Here is a 20,615-nt window from a genome sequence, read left to right as displayed (position 1 = left end):
GAACATAATTAGATTCTTAACTATTCTGCTTGTTTTTGATTGAAGTAGGTGAGAAAACTAGTATTATTTAACTATGAAATTTCCCTTAAAATATTTTTCGTTAATTTATACTGATTAATAGCATTTAAAAGGATGCATTTAAATTTTATTTTAAATAATATAATAAATATCAATCAAAGATATAATGCTTTTTTTACTATTAAATTCAATATTTGAAAAAAATGTAAAAATGATTTTATCTCAATATAAAATATTTATACAGTATTTAAGTCATAATTTTATAACTATGCTTACACTCTTCATGAATTAATGTTTGGCTTTAATTAAAGAACTTACCAAAAATATCCTTTTAAATTATTATTTTTACTTTTCATTGGAGTTTATTTATTTACATAAAAAATAAAGAGAATCTTTCAATACTCATATTATAATACATTTAATTACCATATCATCTCAAATTAATGTTTACATAAAAATAAAAAATTAATAGCCGAATATACTAAATTTCGTAATAAAAGAAAAATCAAAGCAAAAACTTTAGTATATGTTTAAATTAGCAAAATTATGGTTAGTATTTAAATAATAAATTATTAAAAATAAAATCCAAAAGAATATAAAAATGCCAAATTTACTACTAATAATTACTTAAATTAATTTGATATCTATTTTATTGAATACCTCAATAGCATAGTAATCTAATAGCTGCTCATTTGGTTGTATTTAGTGTCAAACTTCTCCTATTACGCCTCTATAGCCATAATGTACTTTATGTGATGATGGATTCACTATGAATAATAACCAATGCTAATTTTAGAATTGTCCTTCTAAAACATATTTATAAAGGTATTCTGTACAGTAAAATGGTCAATACTAGAATTTAGATTCTTGTTAAGCGATTTGCGATTTTTCATATAATGAAAATACAGCATAAAATACTTGCGATTAATTACAAAAATGCTCTGTTTCATACTTAAGTAATTAAAGTATTGTAAGTCTTGGTAATATTTAATCAATCTATCAAATAAATGAAAAATTAACTATGATTGTTTACCCTAATTTTTTAAGGTTAATAAATGCAATTTCTGGATAATATTTATCTGATATATAAGAAGCTTCTACCATTAATGCTCTTTACTTTCAGAATCTTCTTTTCATACTTTCAAATTCTAATCAAGTAATAAGATGGGATTTTGACTTTAATTTCAAAACAACAATTGCTTAAATTTAATAAGGAAATCTATCTAAAAAATCATAGCTATTTGATTTGAGCAATGGAGTCTTTGCAATTTCAAGCTATGATGATATTTCTAAAATTATTTATTTTACCAAAATTTCTTTGGTAAATTAATTGATTGCATCAGATGATTTAATCCCTGCTTTTACATATACTAATTGCTCTTTAAAATTGGTGAGTTCATTAATTTTGTGTTTTGGATAAGAAAATAAATTAATTACTAAAAGATTAACTGCTATTTAATAATAATTAGTAATATAAGACATCCCTTAGAATGATAACTGTAAAAGCTTTATTTTTGTATAAAACACAATACTTCAATCTATCTTTTTAGATTTCACAGAAACTTCTGAAATAATAATCATATAGTAACAAGTTTAATAGCTGATTCAACTTTCTTATAACAAGATAAGCTAATCGTTCGATTGTAAATTTACTAACTTGATTGATCAACCTAATAAAATTAGATTAGTTGATTTACAAAATAAAAATTATATTTTGGCTATTAATTTAAATTCATAATTAATCTTCTTAGATTAAAACATGAAATAAATACACGCTATTAGTTTTCCTTTAAATTAAGTTACTGATATAGCGTTTACTAAAGACTAAAACAGTCAATTTATGACTTATTACAAATTATATGTAATATAAGATTAAATTTAATAAGTTTAAATTTATAAGATAAACTTAGCAACTTAGTTTACAGGATCCATCAATACACTTCCCATACTTGTAGGAAAAGCTACATAATTTTTGACCTAACAAAGCAAAACCTTATTTTCTGATGAAACAAATACTATTTTAGATAAAAGTTCATTATTTTTGGTAAACAGTAACCTATAAGCTATAAATATTGAGATAGATGAAATTTAATATATTGTCATCCCATTTAACTAGAAAAATATATCTCATACTAATAAAATAAGCAGTATGGCCTATTCTGATGACTCTCTTTACCTATTAACTTGTTCTGATGATGGCTATATAATGGCATGGTACACATTAACAAGTTTAAATCCTTCATTCCTTTATATGATTAAATAAAATGATGAATACTGTAGAAATATCTTAATCCATTAAAATAAATGGGCAGTTGCTCTGTTCTCTCGTTCTATTATCATTTTTTAAATTAGAAATTAATATATCCTCTACACTTACCCGTTTATTAATCCACCCTCAGACTTATCTCAATTTATTGCTCAATCTTCTATTTATATTTTTTTATTTTACGATAGCAAATTTGTATTAATAGATGGGAATAATATTAATTAAATTACAATTGCAAATTATTTAGAGAGCTAAATAGTTCAAATTTTTCCAGTTTCTGACACAAAATTAATAATTCAAAATATAAATAACCATCTATAATTATACCAATTTGATGAAAGTTAATAATACCTATTTAAATAAGTTTAAAATATGTATTACTAGAGTACTTATGGTAGCTTCACATATGTTTAAATAGATATGATATCTGCTAATGATTTTGAAATAATGGTTGGTTGTTTAAACAACGCATTCATTATACTTAATAGTTAATTTTAACCATAACTAATTCATATAATGTAAAATGGTTATCCTTTTGAAATATAAAAATTTTCTGACAATAATATATATATAATATTTGGATTTAATGCTAATGCAGCTCCTAAATATTTTCATTATGCAGTTTTTAGATCCTCAAATAAAAGTATTTTGTATAGTAAGAGTTTTAATCTGCTTTTTAATCTAGGTCTTCACGAATTTATTGATTATTAAAAAAATACAAACGTTCAATATCTATGTACTTTACCAGTTTCAACACTTACAATAATTTTAAGAGGTGTGTTTTTCCCATAATATTTAACTGTAAGCTATTATTATTTTACTTATGCATTTGGAAAACCTGTTTCAAGCTATTAAACTAAAGATAATGGAAATATTCAATATTATGGTAACCAAGATGGAAACCTAAGCTATGACTCAGTTGACTATATAATTTATAACAAATTGAAATTCAATCCATCAGTTATTCCTGGATCTGTTAGCTCAGTTTAGTCCAGTCCTTCATTAGAATTAATATTTGTTGTTCATTATCAAGTCGATCTTTACAGTATTTATACCTATTAGTACGAAAGTCAAATAACATTTAATAGCTAATATGACACAGAAAAGGTAATCTAGTTACTTTATTCAGACAAAAATAAAATAGTTATTGCCTACAAAAGCAAACAATTGATATTAAAGAATTTATAAACCAAATAATCATTGAGTTTGAATTAAATTTAACAAATTTCAGGAGTCTACATTGATGAGAATGATAAAATCTTCTATCTCTATGGAAGTACTCTAAGAATTTACAATTTTGATTTATCTTAAATAGTAGAGGTTACAAAGGAAGGCTCCAAAAGTTATTAGCAGTGCATAATTACAATGAATTTGATTATTTGTAAAAGTAACTTTAACAGTCTGTCTATTTACAATAAAAAAACATACTCATAAATAGCTAACATATTAATAATAAATTAAGATGTTTCTTTTAAAATATTTGTTGATGAAGCAAATAGTTTAATATTTTTATGTACAACATTTGTGCAAATATTTAACTTTATAGGCAATCAAATTAGTCAAATATAATCAATCAATTATAATATTATTGATTTGTAATTTTGGGGAAATAATATTGCTATCTTAACTCAATATAGTAAGTTTTTAATTAAATTAAATTTAATATTAATAATTCTAATTTAATTTTAAAAATAGTTATCTTCTTTTATCAAAGGTAGACTCTCACCTTAATTTCAAATATAAGACCCTTTGGAGGAGGAAATATACTTGGATATTATTACATATCTGACTTTAATACAGTGGCTTTTTACACAGACGAATTAAGGTATGGTTAAATATTTTATTATAATTTAAACACATACTAAGATGATGGCTTTAGTATAAGCTCTTACACTGAGCTAGGTTTGGGTTATGTTGTGGATTTGTTTTATGATAGCTATAACTCCCGTTTAAATTATTTAGATAGTGTGGGCTTGTTTTATAGTGTTACTTTCATAGGTCAAAGAATGTATAAGAACGTAATGAAATTTTTAGAATTTTCATCTTTAGGGGTTCCTGCAAAAATGTTAATTGAACACACTAATAATAATTTATTTATCTACAATTCGAATATAATTCTTTACTGTAACTTTAATGATAATTAAAAATCAACTGTTTCTCAAAGCGCAAAATCAGTTTAGTTTTTCTTTAAATACTAAGCTCCTTCGTCAAACGAATCATCACAAATTTTGTATTACGTTTTCGATAATAACAACATTCTATATTTATACAAAGATTTTAATCAAATTTATCTAACATATTTTACTGAAACAGTAAGAGATATTAAGTAGATAGATGAGTATCAAATAGTTACTCTAATTTTTGACCAAAAAATATTAATTTATTCATAAGAATAAATTTCAAAGTAAAAGATCTCTTCTTCAAACTACATTGCAGTCATAAATGATCATAAAATTAGAAGGTTTTTAACTAATTCCCTAATACTTACTTATGATTATAGAATAATACATATAAATTATCTATTCTACATAGATGGAACCAAAAACTGGATAAAATATGCTACAGATTATAGTTAAAATAAAGAATATTTTAGAAACTATATTACTTATGATTTAATAACTAAATAAAAAACAATATACTCTTTAGGTTCAGGAAGGTTAATGCTTTATGATGAGTCTACTTAAATCTTAAAATAAGTTTTACCCGCTTGGTAGTCTTAATAAAATGTAGAAATAAATTATGTGAAATACTTTTCACTAACCAGTAATTCTATTGTCTTAGGATATTAAAAAAATTTTATAACAATAATTTCTCGATCAGACTTTTCTATCATTAAGCAGTAAGATGTTAGTGCTTTAACCTAATAAATTCTAAGCGAATTGAGTGTTTTATTTGTTGATGAATAAAACAATAGAGTATTTGCTTCTTATATGTATTAAAAGTTAATATATGTGTTGGATCTATAATCTCTATCATTCTTAAAATACTTAAATTTTCCTAATAATTAATACAATCGAATAGCTATAAATAATAACTTAATTTTTCTCTATTCAAATTCTCAAGTTAATATTCACGAAAGAGTGAGCCTATAGTATATAAATTTTATTAAAAAAAATAACCAACTTAACTAGATTCTGAATTTTTTAATAGTTGATGAAAATAAAATAATATTACCTATGAATACTTAAATTGAAATATATTTAATAGACAAATAAAGTAGCGTCAGCATAATAGACTCTTCTCTTTATTTAAATTCTGAAATAATGAGTACTTACATGTAGCCAAATGAAAGTAATATTTTAAAGATTATTGGAGTTTCCAAAAATGGAATTTTCGAAAAGAGAATTAATATCATGGTTATTAGCTAATAAAACTCATATTCTACTACATCTAACTAACAAAGGTACTCTTGTTATTCATAAATTAGTATGATTAATAGAATTGATGGCTTAAAATAGTTTTATTTATCTTATAATCAAAATACTTAAAATATGGATTACAGGATACTTACAACTTTTGGGGATGAGATTAAATAAATAGAATTTATTTAAGATCCCAAAATAAAAGTTGTAGTTGCTCCAGATATTTAAAATTTAAATTAAACTTTAAAACTTTACTAAAACACTTTTTAAACTATTTAAAGAGCTTAAGTTTATTTCTAAAATTTCTCTTTTATCTTTACAAATAACAATTAGCTATATCTGTTTTCAAATTCTACATAATCAGTAAAATGGTAAAACATTGTAATAAAAGACTAAATCCTTTAAAATAATCAGATATTATTTAGAAATCTTTCTGATGTATCAATAACTAATTTAACAGTTGAAAATGTAATATTTAACTAAAATTATAATGAAAGTGATTAATTGAGTAATTGGAATGAAACTTTAATTCTATTTACTGACTGCAATAATATCTATCTTAATAACTTAACAATTTAAAATACACAATTGTGGTAAAGGTCTCTATTATTTGGATTTTTGAGAGTAAATTAAATATAAATAAATAATCTGACAATCATAAATAGCAATTTCTACTAAATTATGGCATTTTTAAATGGAAAAAGCATTAATATAAATTAAATTAATATGGTAAATAATACAAATTCTCTAAGATTACCTTATGGAGCTGCAGCTCAAAAAAGCTATGATTATTTATAGGATGGAAGTGAAAAATTTGCTATAAGTATTGTAGGATACTAAAGTACGCTACTATAAGGAATAAAATTCATATAAAATTAAAATATCTTATTTCTGAAATATACTAATAGTTTCAAAAGTGAAAGAGAATAAATTACATTATTCGATGATACAATTTAAATCTCAAATTTTATCATGTTGTAAACTAAAACTTCTTTGGATAACTCAATCATCACTTCAAAATAATTAAGTCAAGCCCTAATTAGTATTTAATCAACATAAATTAGCTTTATTAATTTAAATTATAGATAAAATTAAGGAAATATCCTTATATAAAATTCAGATGAAATCAAAATATAAAATTCTGTCTTTTAAAATAATACATCTCTTGATGGAGGAGCTCTATAATTTATTAATGCAAATTAAATAGTAATAAATAATTGTTCTTTAAATTACAATATAGCAAATGGATCAGGTGGAGCTATATTCTTAAGAGAAGCCAAAAAATTTATTATCGATAATAAATCAAATGTTTCTTTTAATTTTGCCGAAATAGGTGGAGGAGTAAGAGTCATATCCTCATAATTTGATCCTAAATAGACCATTATAAATGAAGCTAGAATTAGTTAAAATACTGCTCTTATTTATGGAAAGGATATAGGAATTTTCCCATTCAAAATTATTTTAAATTTATAACACTAGAAATTGAGAAAATTACAATTAGAAGAAAATCAAAAAGGAAAAAAAAACTTGGTGTTTAAAAATAAATACTTTGAAAAAATTATTTCAGATCGAATTTTAGGTGAAGAAAATCTATTTATTGAGTCATTCAGAAGTGGTAATTTTTTACCATTAGATATACAATTTGTAGACTAGTATGATTAATTAGTTTAATTTTCTGTTTAAAAGTTAAAAGATGAGCTTTATCCTTCTAGTGTGTAACAGGAATTAAACTCTTTTCAGATTGAAATCACTGCTGATAGCTTAATTGATTCACAGGCTATTGGTTAAACTTTTGTCAATTATAATTAGTATAATGAAGACTAAAAAACATTTAAATTTACTTCTCTCTAAATTAATGCAGATCCTTTATCTTTTTAGTCCTTTTTAATAAAAGCTATAACTAATTCATTTTTAAAATCAGCTTAAATTAACTTAAAATTAAACATCCAATTCCGTTAATGTTAGAGAGGCGAGATTTATAAAATAATAAATTAAAATATTTAAATATGTGAAGTATGCTAAAGTGGATTTTATTCATTAATAGACCCTCAGTAAAGTAAAAATTAAACTTTAACTTGTATAAAATGTCCTGCTCAAGCTACTTCTTGTGAAGCTAATAAAATTATTCTTAAAGATGGCTATTGGAGATTGAACGAGAACTCTGATGAAATATTGGAATGTGATGACTTTACTTCAACAAAAACATGTATAGAAAATAACCCTAATAGTAAATAAGGTTGCATAAAAGGATATATAGGTCCTTTATGCTAAGAATGTGATTATGAAGGTAAATTATGGAATATCAGATATAGTTAATCTTCATTAAACTAATCTTGTTAAGAATGCACTCAAGCCAAACTAATCTACTCTTTACTATTCTTATTCAGTAATTTTTTTTTTTTTCGATTACGAATTTTAATTAAATTTAAATTTATCGAAATAATTATGAATTCAAACTTCAAAATAATTACTTTTTATGATAAATAATAACTTAAACTTTGTTAAATAATTTTATTATATAAAAAATAGCAATATTGTTAATTATATATTTAACGATCAACATTATAATGTTTGCCTAAAATTTCAGTTTTCACTCTACTAGTACTTATTTGCGCTACATGAAATTTCTACCACTTTCTGCTAGCTGTGTAAGAGATCAATCAACTTACTATATAAAAACCTTAACAAATTATATTTAGATATCATCTATAATTTTTTAAAGTAGTGTAGAATCTTCAAATTATGCAACTTTAACTAATGTGTTGAGTTATTTTGGAATCCCTTCGACATAAATACTTTCTGAAATTCACTGTTTATATCCTGACTATTATTTTAGTAAATACGGAGTGACTTAGATAAAAATTTTGATAAAATCTATATATCCAATACTTTTACTAGCTTTAATTATTTTTATTTTTTATGTTTTAAGAAAACTAAAGAAATTTGAGATAAAGTTACATCACAATTATGCTATTCTTACAGTAATTTTCTTTTAGTTTTAACCAGAACTGATAACTATGTTAACAAGCTCTTTGTCTTGTCGCAAAATAGGTCAGAATGAATATATATCTATCAATTTATTACTAAGCTGCTCTGATACTTAATATAAATTGTTTACTTATATTTATAGCATACCTTACTTGCTAATAATACTTTTACTCCCTCTTTTTGCATTTAAGAAGCTTTACAACAATAGAAATATCCTAGATTATTGCACTACTAAATATAAATTTGGATATTTCTATCTAGACTATAAGCCTAATCTCTTCTTTTGGGAGTTTATACGTATTTACTTTAAAACTTTGATAGCTATTATCTTCATCTTAACTTTATAGTATAGCAATAGCTTGACATATTTAGCTGTTTGTCTAATTTTGTCATTATATTTAATACTGAATTATATTTATTAGCCTTATCTACAAAAGAAAGTTCTTATATTAGATTGTACTTCAATTCTAATACTAATAATTAATATCTTTTTATAACAAATTCGATCAATAAATAATACCTATGAGATATTAGTCCTTGCACAGATGATACACTTCTTTTTTATAACTTCTGTTGTACTTATTATTGTTCGTCTAAAAATAAATAATTAGCGTTCAAGATAATTCATATTAGTAAAAAAATTCTTTTAAAAATATTTAGCAAAAAGGATGTTTGATATTATATTTAACAAAGAATAAGACCATTAAAGATCATTAAAACGATGGATTAAATTAAAATAAAATATAACATTTTTAATAAAATAAAAAGCTGATTAAATGAAATTTAATTGTGACTTTATAATTAGTAAACAAGTATCTAAAACATAAAGTAAAAATAAAAATTACTTAAATATAAATTAAATTAAATATTAATTTACTTAAAAATAGAAAGTCCATCGGATATGAAACTGAATCTTAATAAACAACAGACTGAAGAATTTACTTCTTTAAATCAGCTATAACCAATAAAATCAAGTAAATAAATTAACTTTGTAAATAAATTGAATTAATATTATCTTTATTTTAAAATATAGATCCAAAGGTTTCTAGTATTTCAAACTTTAATAGAGGAAAATTTTTAAATTTGAATATAGAGAAAGGATCAAACTTTTCCAACTTTTTAAAGGAGTCAGAATAATAAATCAATAAATAATGTGATTTAGACTTATAATCTTAACTGAGCAGTTAAGATATTTAAAATAGTTGGTAATATAATGAATAGCCAAATGAATATACATAAAAAAATACAATAAAAGATATGAACATATTGAAATAAAATAACTGTATTAAAAAATGATATCATAATATACTGTTTTTAAGTTAAATTTTATATGTAATTCATTTAATAACTATTTACTGTATTTAATAAACGCTTTTTTATGAAATAATAACATTCTTTATTTCAAAAAATTTTGTTATTTAATATTATTTATTTTCTTCTTTTAAAAAGTGAATAAATTTTCAATTCAAGTCTTAATTAATTTGTTGTATGTAAATATTAACCAAATAATTTTTAATCAATAAAACTAAACATTTTTTACTTCTTATTTGAAAATAAATTTTTGAATTATCTTTTATTAAAAATTATATTTAATAGTTGGGTACATTTTATCATCTTATAAATACATGAAAAAATAAATTAATTTGTAAAGCAAATTTTAAGATTTTAAATAAAAAGATCTATCTAATCATAAACTAGATATACAAATATTCTCACTTACAATTTAACACTAAATATGTCATTCATCAGCTTTACAAAAAAAGAAAAATTTTTAAAATTTATTTTTAAAGAATAAATACTAGCTTTATATTCGCTTTAACATGAAAGTAACTTCAAGTATTTTGAATATTAATTTAAATTTTAGAATGATAAGTTTTTGTAATTTCAAAATTAAAAATATTTTAATTTTAAAAGCTCACCTTCTTATGAGTTAATATATTGTTTTTTAGATAGAATCCAAGGTAAGAGGTTTTTCAATATGCTCATCTGCTCCCGATTAGAAAGACAAACTTCTGTTTTCTTAATCTCCAAATGCAGTTACTATGATAATAATTGGTTTATAAAATATTTTATTTTCTTTTTATAATTCTCTTATTTTTTTTGTAGCTTGAAACCCATCCATTACAGGCATGTTAATATCCATAAATATAATGTCAAATTAGGATTATTCAACTTTTTAAACAGCTTACTACCCATTAAAAGCTTCTTCGACTTGTATAGTTTTGTATTTTTACAAAAGATTTCTCAAAGCCTTAATATTAAATACAGTATCATCTACAATTAAGACTTTAATTGTTGTGTTTTCAAAATAGTCCTGGATAGCTTCTTAATAATTCAATTAGCCGTTATGAATAGATTTTTAATCATAAAATGGAATATTTTAAGATATTGTTAGGTTTATATTATTATTTTCTACGTATAAAGTAGTAGATGAGTGGATTGTGTGATATTATTTGTTAATACTTAGATGCTTTTAAGCTCCTGATTCTCCAATTTCATTTTTGTTATCATCTTAGTCTCTACTCTCTTCTATAAATTCGTATAATCTTCCTCCTCCTTGATAGTTAAAGGTCGATTATTTTTTAGAATCTTCAAGATTTGCATTAGAGTTAAATTTAAAAAGTTTATTTGTTTAGGAAGTGTAAGTAGAATTTTAGTATGCGCTGTAGTATCTCTCTCTATTTTTTTCTTTATTATCAGTATTAGAATGTTGTCTTATTCTTAATTTTTCTCTTGCTATATTCTAAGATACTGGATTCTATAAAAAATTGTTATTATTTAAGAACAATTAATTAGATTTGGAGATTAGATTTTATTAGGTAGGATAATTCGGAGTATTATTTAAACTATCATTTACTGACAATTTTTAATATTAATTATATGTCAATATATTAAAATTGGGCTCACTTTTTTCACAATGATCTCTTAAAGTTTTTATACCACTTGATTCATAAGGTTAATTAAAAGATTGCCTCTTGGTTTAGTTTGGAGATGATTAAAAAATATTAATTTACTCTTTATTTGAAAAAGAGCTATTGTATTAAGATAGTTTAGCAACACTCTTCTATAACGACTTATTAATTCCAAAATAATTATTATTAAAATGTTCACTATTTTATTTTGAAGTTTGTGTGTAAACAGAATCAGTCTCATAGTTTGGGCTAAGGTTAAATTTAACATTGTTATATTGTATATATTCTCTATTTGAATCAATACTTTTTTCATATTACATTTTAAGTTGACCAGTTGGCGAATTTTCATAAGAAGCAAATAATTCGTTGAAGTTGCTTCTGAATGAATCTGAACCTCCACTATTTGCTCTTCCATGACTACCTTTATTAATTTTAGAGTTAACAATTTGTGTTGAATTAAGGTGGTATGGAATAACTCTAATTTAGCTTGCTTTTAAATCGTTTATATTAGTGTCTATATATTTATTTGCCACAACACCATCTTCTACTTGCTATTCGTCTTCAAATTCATCCATACTTGATTGTTCTGGGTGTTATTTCTTATTTTATAGCAAATTGTTAAAGTCAAAGTCTTAATTTTTTAAGTTCCAATTTTAATTTATGTTAGGTTTATTTCTAACTTATCCATTATCAGTTAAACTAATTTTTCTTAAATTGAACTATTCTTTCTTATACTTCATTTTAGAATCACCTGTATTTTTCCTTCGTTATGAATCTAAATTTAAAAAATATTAATCTGTATCCTAACTTTCAGTATTCTTGTAAGTATCTCTGGGTTCCTCAGTAATAATTTTTTGAGATATGCATTCTTTAAAATTCAATTTATTATCAGTGTCCTATTTTTCATATGGCTTTACCTCTTCCAAAATAGTGTTTATTTGATTATTTCGAGATTTAGATATAATAAAATTATTTTTTTGCATCATCTAACTCGTATTGTAATCAAAAGCACTTTTGTCTATCTAGAAGAAATTTTATAATTACCTATTTTTAAAATTAATATCATTTTAAATTCAAATTTGGAATAAATTTACGATATTTGTAATCCTTCTGCATTACTGCATCTAGATTTATTGTGCACTAAAAATACTTTAAAAGAAAATGTGCTTCCTTGATTTTCTTAACTTTCTATTCTAAACTCTGTATCAGGTCCAACTAATTATAGTAAACTCTTTCCAATCAACAAACCTATCCCAACACCTTAATATTAAAATATTTTAAAATTTTGTTAAATTATTATTCATTAAGATACTATTCTACAAATTAAATATTTTTTGAAGAATAGAAATTAAAATATAAAAATCAATTAATTTTAAGAAAAATTAAGATATTTTAGAGAAAATTATCATAAAAAATTAAATTAATAAATAATATATCATTACCATGCCTCATATCTTTTTTTCTTTTCATTTATATTTTTTATATCGACTTTATTGTTTCATTACTCATTCCTATACCTGTATCTTTGATAGAAATAAGCAGATGATTTGGGGAAGTTACTTCAAAGATAATAGTAATTGAGCCCTCAAATGTGCACTTAGCAGCATTTCCAACAAGGTTTATGAGTATTTATTTAATTCTACTAAAGTCATTGATCAACTTACAAGAAACTTAGAGATTTCCCATTAGCATATAATTTAATTTAACATGTTTTTCTTATGTTTATCTTTTGTAAACAGATAGCACTTCCTTAATAAGCTTTGAGAGAGTAAATGTTTCTAAATTTAAGTGAATATTTCCTTTCGATAAACGCGAGTAATCTAAAATATCATTGATCATGTAAAGCAGCATTTTACTATTTTATAGAATATCAGAAACAGCATCTTTAACTTTAGATTGAACTTAATTTTGTAAAGTTTGAGCTATAAGAATAATCCCATTTAGAGGAGTTTTTAAATTATGAGTAATTGTTGAGAGTATATCATTTTTGAAAGAGTCTATTTCTTTCATGCGTTTTATTCTCATTTTTTCTGAAATGTCATTCATTATAACCTAAAAATTAATTAAATATTTATTTTATCAAACTAATTAATACTATTTTTTATTAAGTTTATTTCATAATATTTTATAAAATAAATTTATTAAAAATGATCAAATTATATTTTTTTAATTTTTGCTCAATCTCATTACAAATAATTTATATTTTTATCATTTATTTGTTTAAATATTTTTTATTTTTTAATTTATTTTAAAATCTTAAAATTTTTATTTGTTTCATTAGATTTTTTTTCTAAAGTTGGGTTATATTTAGAATTGATTGAAAAGTTTATTAAAATTTTTTTATTGAGGAGGAAAATAATTTAATAAAAATAAATAAATAAACAAAATTTGATTATATTTAAAAGTATTTACCATCAGAGCTTACTCATTTTCCCATTCAATTTCAATAATTTTTATATCAAAGAATTTTCTCCTTTTTTTATCAGAGTCAATATACATAACATCTAAAAAGATATCTTCTTGTTACTGCTCAAAAACTTGTGAAGCCTAAGGGCTAAGATTTTTTATAGATGAAGGGGGTGGTTACTTTGATTAATTTTCCTATTTACCCGCTGAACTATTTTCAGCATTATGTTCCATGCGTTGCCTGTTGAATAAATTCATATAGAGTTTTTATAAAATATGATAGTACAATATGGTAGTCAGCTGAGAGCTTGCCATGCCATATTCTTTGATTTCTTATTTAGTAAAGTTTTGCTTTAGAAATTATTAAGTCATAGCTTTTTATTTAAATGAATTTCTGTGCTAATTTTAGTAATTAATTTGAGATTTACTGTCGTGATTGTTAAGTTAAATTTAATTAGGATCTTAACTTTCTTATTTATAAGTAGTCTAATTCGAATTAGAATTGCATATAATTGGAATGGGGTTTATTTAAAATGTATGAGTGTTTGACGTCTTGGAATGGTTGTTTTCTAATATTTGTGTAGCAGATTCTAATTTTAAATTGTTTTATTTTAAATTTAAGTCAATTTGCTATGAATTCTTTTGTTAATAATAAGAAGTCTATTTCATTTAGCTAATTTAATTTCTCTTTGCAACTCTGTACTCAGGAGAATAACAGTTTATATCTGTTTCTTCAAAAGCTTTGTCGAAGCAATACTTTAATTGCTCGTCATATTCTGGATTGATATTATTATCATTAGCATTGTTATGTTCACCTTATAGAAATAAATATTTTAACTTATCTTTCATATCCATTTTCTTTTTTATATTGAAAATCTATCTACAAAATTTATTAGCAAAAACAATGTCTAAATCTAAGCTGCTAATATCTTCTTAAATTACCTTTGATGAATCCAAATTTTGAGTTTTAATTTTTGCTGCAAATATAGGAATAGGTAAGGAACTTTTCAAAACGGAGTGAGCTGTATTTCCCTTTTAGGTATCTACATAATAATCCATTAGAAACTATTTTATTTTATCCTAGCAAATGTAAATTATGATAATAGAAACCAGCGTTATTTAAAACATTCTAATGACATAGGTCTTAAATTCTGAATTTGCCTCTGTGTTTATTCTTATTATTAAATATATAGACTAGAGGAAAATGGAGCTTATTTTACTTAAGTAGGATTTCATACTTATACTGAGTCCCACTACCAACACTCCTATTAGAAAACAATACCACATGACAAGTTCTATCTCATCTTAAGAAATCGCAATCTCAATTGGAACTACTGACAAAGTATTAAGTAAAATTTTATAGAATATCTACAAATATTTATTGGGCGTAGATGCTACTTAAAGCATAGTTGTTACAATGATCATTAAAAAAAGCTAGACTGATAGGACTAAAACTTAGTAGAGCCTTACTTTGTTTGTAATTTCATATTAAATTATTAGATTAATAAATCCAATAACTAAAATGGATGTAAAAATTATTCCTACTACCTTAAAATGCTTCATTTCTATTTTATCCATTTGCTGTATATACTTTTTATAATAATTGAACTAAGATCTCTTTAAATTTCTCATCTTCTTTTCAGAAATGTACTTTTTTATAAATATTTTCATACTCCTAAAAGGCTCTTTGAAATTGAATTTAAATGCTTCCATCCTTTTTATAAGTAGATTCTACTATTTTATGCAATTCTTAGATTAAAATTTGCTAAATAATTTACCTTATTTTTATTTACACCATAAAAAAGCAATAACACTATACTAAATTGAAATTAAAAAACTTGTTAACTGCATTTTGTTAAAAAAAAATCATCCAACTTAATCTTATTCATTTATATTCTTAGACATTGCTTTCTAATAAAACTAGGATTATTACCATTAAAAGGGAAGTTCATCAATAATTATGCAATTAAGTTAATATAAATTTTATATTATTCAATGAGAGAAATATGTAATCTTCAAAAATTATATTTAAAATATGATGTAAAATTTGACATATTACATTATGGAAAAAAATTGTCTGCTAAAAATATTGTAAATTTCATAAAATATTTTTCTAAATTTTTTTTATTTTTTGAGTAAAATTTTAATACAAATTGCATAAATGGTGATTTTAGAAAAATATTTATTTCAATAAATAATCTGAGATTTGGTCACCTTTTCAAGTAATTTATTTGTATATATTTTGATTAGATTATGCAAATAATAAATTTGCATAATTAAAACTTAAAAAACTTTAAATAAATTTAAGTATATTTTTATATTTTTTATGGTACCAAAATAATCATTCGTTGCTTTTAATTAATAAATCAATAAATAATTCAAGCAAAATTTTTATTTTAAAGTAGTATTGAAATTTTCAATAATCTTAAATTACTTAAAGCATATTAATCTAGTAAAAAAGCAAGTAAATTTTGTTTATGATTTTTCATATAAAGAATTATTCTGATTTTAACAAAGAAAAAACTGTAAATAAATCTGATTAATTTTTATAAACAAGAATCATTATTTTTATTATAGAAATTTATATTTAAATATTTTTTCAACTAAAAATAGAATTGAATAATCCATCAAAACCACTTTCTTGTTTTTCATAATCAAAGTAGGTACAAGCTATTCTTTTAAGCATCTTTTATTTAAATTAAAAAATATTTTTAAACATTTAAATTTTTAATTAATAATAAATATTTTTATTATCTAAATGCTATAAATAAAATAAATATTTTAATTAAATAAAAAATTAATTAGGATTTTTTAAAAATTTTATGATAGAGCTAAGCTTTTGAAAAATTATAAATTGTTAAATAAAAATATTATACAAGTTAAATAGAAGGATCTAATTTTAATATGCTGTTATATTTGGAAGAGAGCTTAGAGTAGGCTTTTCTACTTTTTATTTTGCACGCTCTTATTAAGAAACCTTTTATAAAATAATTAAGAGTTAAAATATTTTTAAATCAAAGAAAAATCAATCAACTAGTAAAATTGTAGAAAGGAGTATCTTTTTTAAAGCTATTCAAAATGTCTTATGCCTCATCTAACTTTTATTAGCTAATTTTACTTTTATTAAAATAATTTCAATTTATTTGATTTCAATCAATCATTTCATTTACCACAATATATATCTTATAACAAAGAATTCAGACTCTACTTCGCAATTGACTGTAGATATCCATTTTTGCAAGAAACTTATAGAAAACTATGAGTCATTTAAATTTATAATATATTTTTATGCTACATGATATTACTTATTATTCAATAAATCTATTGCTACAACTCTGCCTATTTCTTTGTCGCCAATAAAATATCTTAAAATTAATGTAATTAATATTTATACCACAAAAATAAAAAATGTTTTACTCATTTAAAATCTTGTTAGCATATTTTAGCTTGTCTAAACCTTAAGGAAAAATGGAAAAGATAGACATAAGTTCACCTAATTTAAATTTATATAATTTAACTTTTAACTACATTATTAATATTGCCAAATTTACTTTTAAGCTCTTCATTTAATAATTATTTATTTTATGTTAAAACCTCAAAAGCCTTATAAATTAAGTTGGTTGCCTCATTTACATCTTTGTATTAAAGAAGCTCTTTAGCACCTTCCAGAAGTAAGTTAATAGATTCTTGTTGATTACCTGTAGTTACTTTTCTAAAAATAAATATAAATAGATGCCTTATTTAATATATTAAATTGATTTACCTATTTGCCAACATAATTATCTTTTATGAAAACTCATAGCTTTTTCCTTCTTAAAGCAATTCTTTCTACTTTTGAATTGTCTATTAAATTTATTTTATTTTATTATTGTTAACCTATAATATTCAACTATTTAATGTATTAATTTAAGTTACTTCTTTAGCCTTTTAAATGCTCATTTCCTAATAAAAATAAACCTTAAATTATAAGATATGTCTAAAATATACTTGTTAATTTATTTATAAATGATTTGACTTCTTTTTACTTCAAATTAATGTTTATTTAATTTTCCAAAACAATCACAAAAAAGAAAGATTTCAAAAATTATTTAGATAATTTTTTCTATTTTCCAAAAGAATAAATAAACATAATTAAAAAGTATCAAGTTTTTACAAACTTTCTTAAATTAAAATCTCTTCTCACTTGAAAAATTTGTATAATTATTTAAAAATCAAAAAATATTAAAAAATCAAAAAAGAAGTATTTATTTTAAAAGACAAGGAATAAGTTTTTAAAGTCAATATATGTTTGAATAAAGCATATAACAATGGGATAGAATTACACCAAGTTTTTAATACACAATTAATCCTTGCGCTAATAAAATAAATAACTTCTTTTAGGCTATAAAAAGCCTATTCATCATTTTAAATGATGTGGTAAAATCAATCAATCATAAAAAAATTACAATAAAAAAATCATATAATTTAAGCTCGATGATAAAAAATATTAATGGAGATAATTCTGATACTCATAATTTTATAGAAATATTTTTAGATATACATAGATGATTAGAAAATAGAATAATTTAAAATAATAAAAATAATTTAAAATTATATGAAATAAAAAAATCAAATAAAAATAAAATAAAATAAAATTAGATAAATAATAAAAAAAAGAAAATTTAAATAATAATAAATAAAAATAAAAATTAAATTAATTAATCAAATTTATTTTGAATATAAAAGATATTATCAGATAAAAATAATAATTTGTAAATAAATAAAAATGTACAAAACAAAAAATGTTAATAAATGTTTTAAAAATAAAATTTAATAGCTTATGCTAATATTATACCTCATTGTTTTATTCATACATTTTTTTAACTTTTAATTTTAGGATTTATTTATTAAAAACATGATATATTTCACAAAGTTTATGCATTTTTTAACATTATTAAAAAATAGAAGCCACTCACTTGAAAATAGTAATTATATTTCAAAATAAAAGTTAAAAAAGAAGAAATTCATTCACTTCTATCAAATTCATTTAAAAATGAAACCTTTTTTGTTAGTACACCCTTTTATTTTTAAATAATAAATATATTTTAGTAAATTATATCAAAAATATTTCACTTTTATAAATTATTAAGATTGATACCTAATTAATTATTTCCTCATTCTAATTTAAAACGAAAGCTAATAAACTTCTAACAATTTTTTTAATTTAATTTTGTAAAATTTTATAAGGCGATCACAAACAAACAAAAATAAACAGATAATATTAATTAAATTTCATATAAAACTCAAAAAATCAATTCAAAATAGCTTAATTCTTAAAGATTTAAAGATTTTTTTAATGCTATTTTAAGTTTATTACTAATAAATTTAAAATATTCTTTAAAGGTAAATTCTTATTTAAAGTAAAAGTCTTTATTTTTTTATTATTTCTATTAAAGAAACTATTTTATAATTCGTCATAATTTACCTAATTTATTTAATTTAATTGAATCCACCATTGACTCTACCTTTCAAAACTATTTTGGTTATCTTATGCTTTCATTTTATATCCCTTCGTTAGTAAAATTTCTTCTACATTTTAATCTCTGTATTCATCTAAAATATCTTTTACACCAAAAATGGTTTTTACTACTTATGAAAAGCTATTAATATTTGGAGAAATATTGATGTTAATTTACATACCATTATAAATTTCTTCAAAATTTTCCCATTTAAATTCAGAGATATTTATAATATCTCTTAATATTTAATTTTATTAATAAATAAGCAGTTAATTATTTTTCTATTCAACAGGGCTATTTATAAGATCAATATGCTTTTCTATTAACTAATCTGAAATTTTTTAAAGAAATTCTAACAGCTGGCTATTTATTTATTAAAGTGTTTAGGTTGTTTTCTGAGTTTAATTAAATTAATATATAGCAAATTTTAAGTAATCGGTATTTTATTTGCAATTTTCATTTTATTATTTTATTAATTTTTTTATATTTTGAATATCTTAATTATTTTAGTATTCTTTTAAAAGCTCAGCAAATTCTTCCCTAAGAGAAATTTTATTGTAAAAACTCTGAATATACTATTAATCGATTGTTAATATGTTTTAAGTTAATAACTTAATATATGAATCGATTCTTTAATTAAAAATATCTTTGATCTCTTTTAAATGATTCTCTAATTCAGTTAATAATCTTGTTTTGTTGCATTGTTAACTTAATATTTCATTTATTTAATCTAAAAGTTATTAATCTTCTAGTATAGGCCAATTATCAATAATACCTATATTTTCTTAATCTTAATTTAAAATTTGATCTATTACGAGTAACATTTACTCTTTACTTTTCTACTAATTTTAAATCAAGCATCTATCACAACAGAATTGTAAATTTTTATAATCAAACAATCTGCAATTATATTTTTTATGTGATTAGCACTAAAATATGTAATTTCTCTAATCCATTTTTTAAATTTAATATTTTTTAATTTTATTTATTATTAAATATGAATAATTATCAATAAATATATTAACAATTCATTCACTTTACTTAAGTAAAATTATTAGTGGGAAGTATGAAGAGGAGGGCGATTACCCCTTAATATCATCAAATATAAAATTAACAGTTAGCACTAATAATTCTTTATTAAATTAAGATAATAGGAAATTAAATA

The 20,615-nt window shown here is 21.8% G+C and overlaps 5 protein-coding genes across 5 annotated transcripts; 1 reads left to right on the top strand and 4 right to left on the bottom strand. All coding sequences in view use genetic code 6, as the record gives it.

Annotated features, from left to right (window-relative positions):
* Positions 1-619: 619 nt before the first annotated feature.
* TTHERM_001401745 (WD domain, G-beta repeat protein) lies at positions 620-9,539 on the top strand (the record flags this gene model as incomplete). The annotated part of the gene is made up of 3 exons (XM_012801011.1): positions 620-3,920; positions 3,980-8,032; positions 8,176-9,539. The coding sequence occupies 3 exons, from the start codon at positions 620-622 to the stop codon at positions 9,537-9,539; spliced, it is 8,718 nt and encodes a 2,905-aa protein (XP_012656465.1).
* Positions 9,540-10,549: 1,010 nt separating this feature from the next.
* On the bottom strand, positions 10,550-15,011 carry TTHERM_01401740 (response regulator receiver domain protein; the record flags this gene model as incomplete). Its single annotated transcript, XM_001029600.2, has 4 exons — positions 10,550-12,590; positions 12,641-12,806; positions 12,989-13,598; positions 13,959-15,011. The coding sequence occupies 4 exons, from the start codon at positions 15,009-15,011 to the stop codon at positions 10,550-10,552; spliced, it is 3,870 nt and encodes a 1,289-aa protein (XP_001029600.2).
* Positions 15,012-16,551: 1,540 nt separating this feature from the next.
* TTHERM_001401737 (golgi-to-ER traffic-like protein, putative) lies at positions 16,552-17,891 on the bottom strand (the record flags this gene model as incomplete). The annotated part of the gene is made up of 8 exons (XM_012801010.1): positions 16,552-16,638; positions 16,829-16,929; positions 16,987-17,069; positions 17,123-17,317; positions 17,370-17,445; positions 17,504-17,664; positions 17,716-17,795; positions 17,868-17,891. 8 exons carry the CDS (start codon positions 17,889-17,891, stop codon positions 16,552-16,554), a joined length of 807 nt encoding a protein of 268 aa, XP_012656464.1.
* Positions 17,892-18,378: 487 nt separating this feature from the next.
* TTHERM_001401733 (transmembrane protein, putative) lies at positions 18,379-18,873 on the bottom strand (the record flags this gene model as incomplete). The annotated part of the gene is made up of 1 exon (XM_012801009.1): positions 18,379-18,873. The coding sequence occupies one exon, from the start codon at positions 18,871-18,873 to the stop codon at positions 18,379-18,381; it is 495 nt and encodes a 164-aa protein (XP_012656463.1).
* A 369-nt stretch (positions 18,874-19,242) lies between these two features.
* On the bottom strand, positions 19,243-20,442 carry TTHERM_01401730 (hypothetical protein; the record flags this gene model as incomplete). Its single annotated transcript, XM_001029599.2, has 1 exon — positions 19,243-20,442. A coding segment is annotated over one exon (1,200 nt), but the record flags the coding sequence as incomplete, so codon positions are not given.
* Between the last annotated feature and the right edge of the window lie 173 nt (positions 20,443-20,615).

This window comes from Tetrahymena thermophila, assembly GCF_000189635.1.
Source record: "Tetrahymena thermophila SB210 genomic scaffold scf_8253834, whole genome shotgun sequence".
NCBI lineage: Eukaryota > Ciliophora > Oligohymenophorea > Hymenostomatida > Tetrahymenidae > Tetrahymena > Tetrahymena thermophila.
Note: the sequence above shows the minus strand (reverse complement) of the source record. Positions and strands in the feature narration are given on the sequence as shown.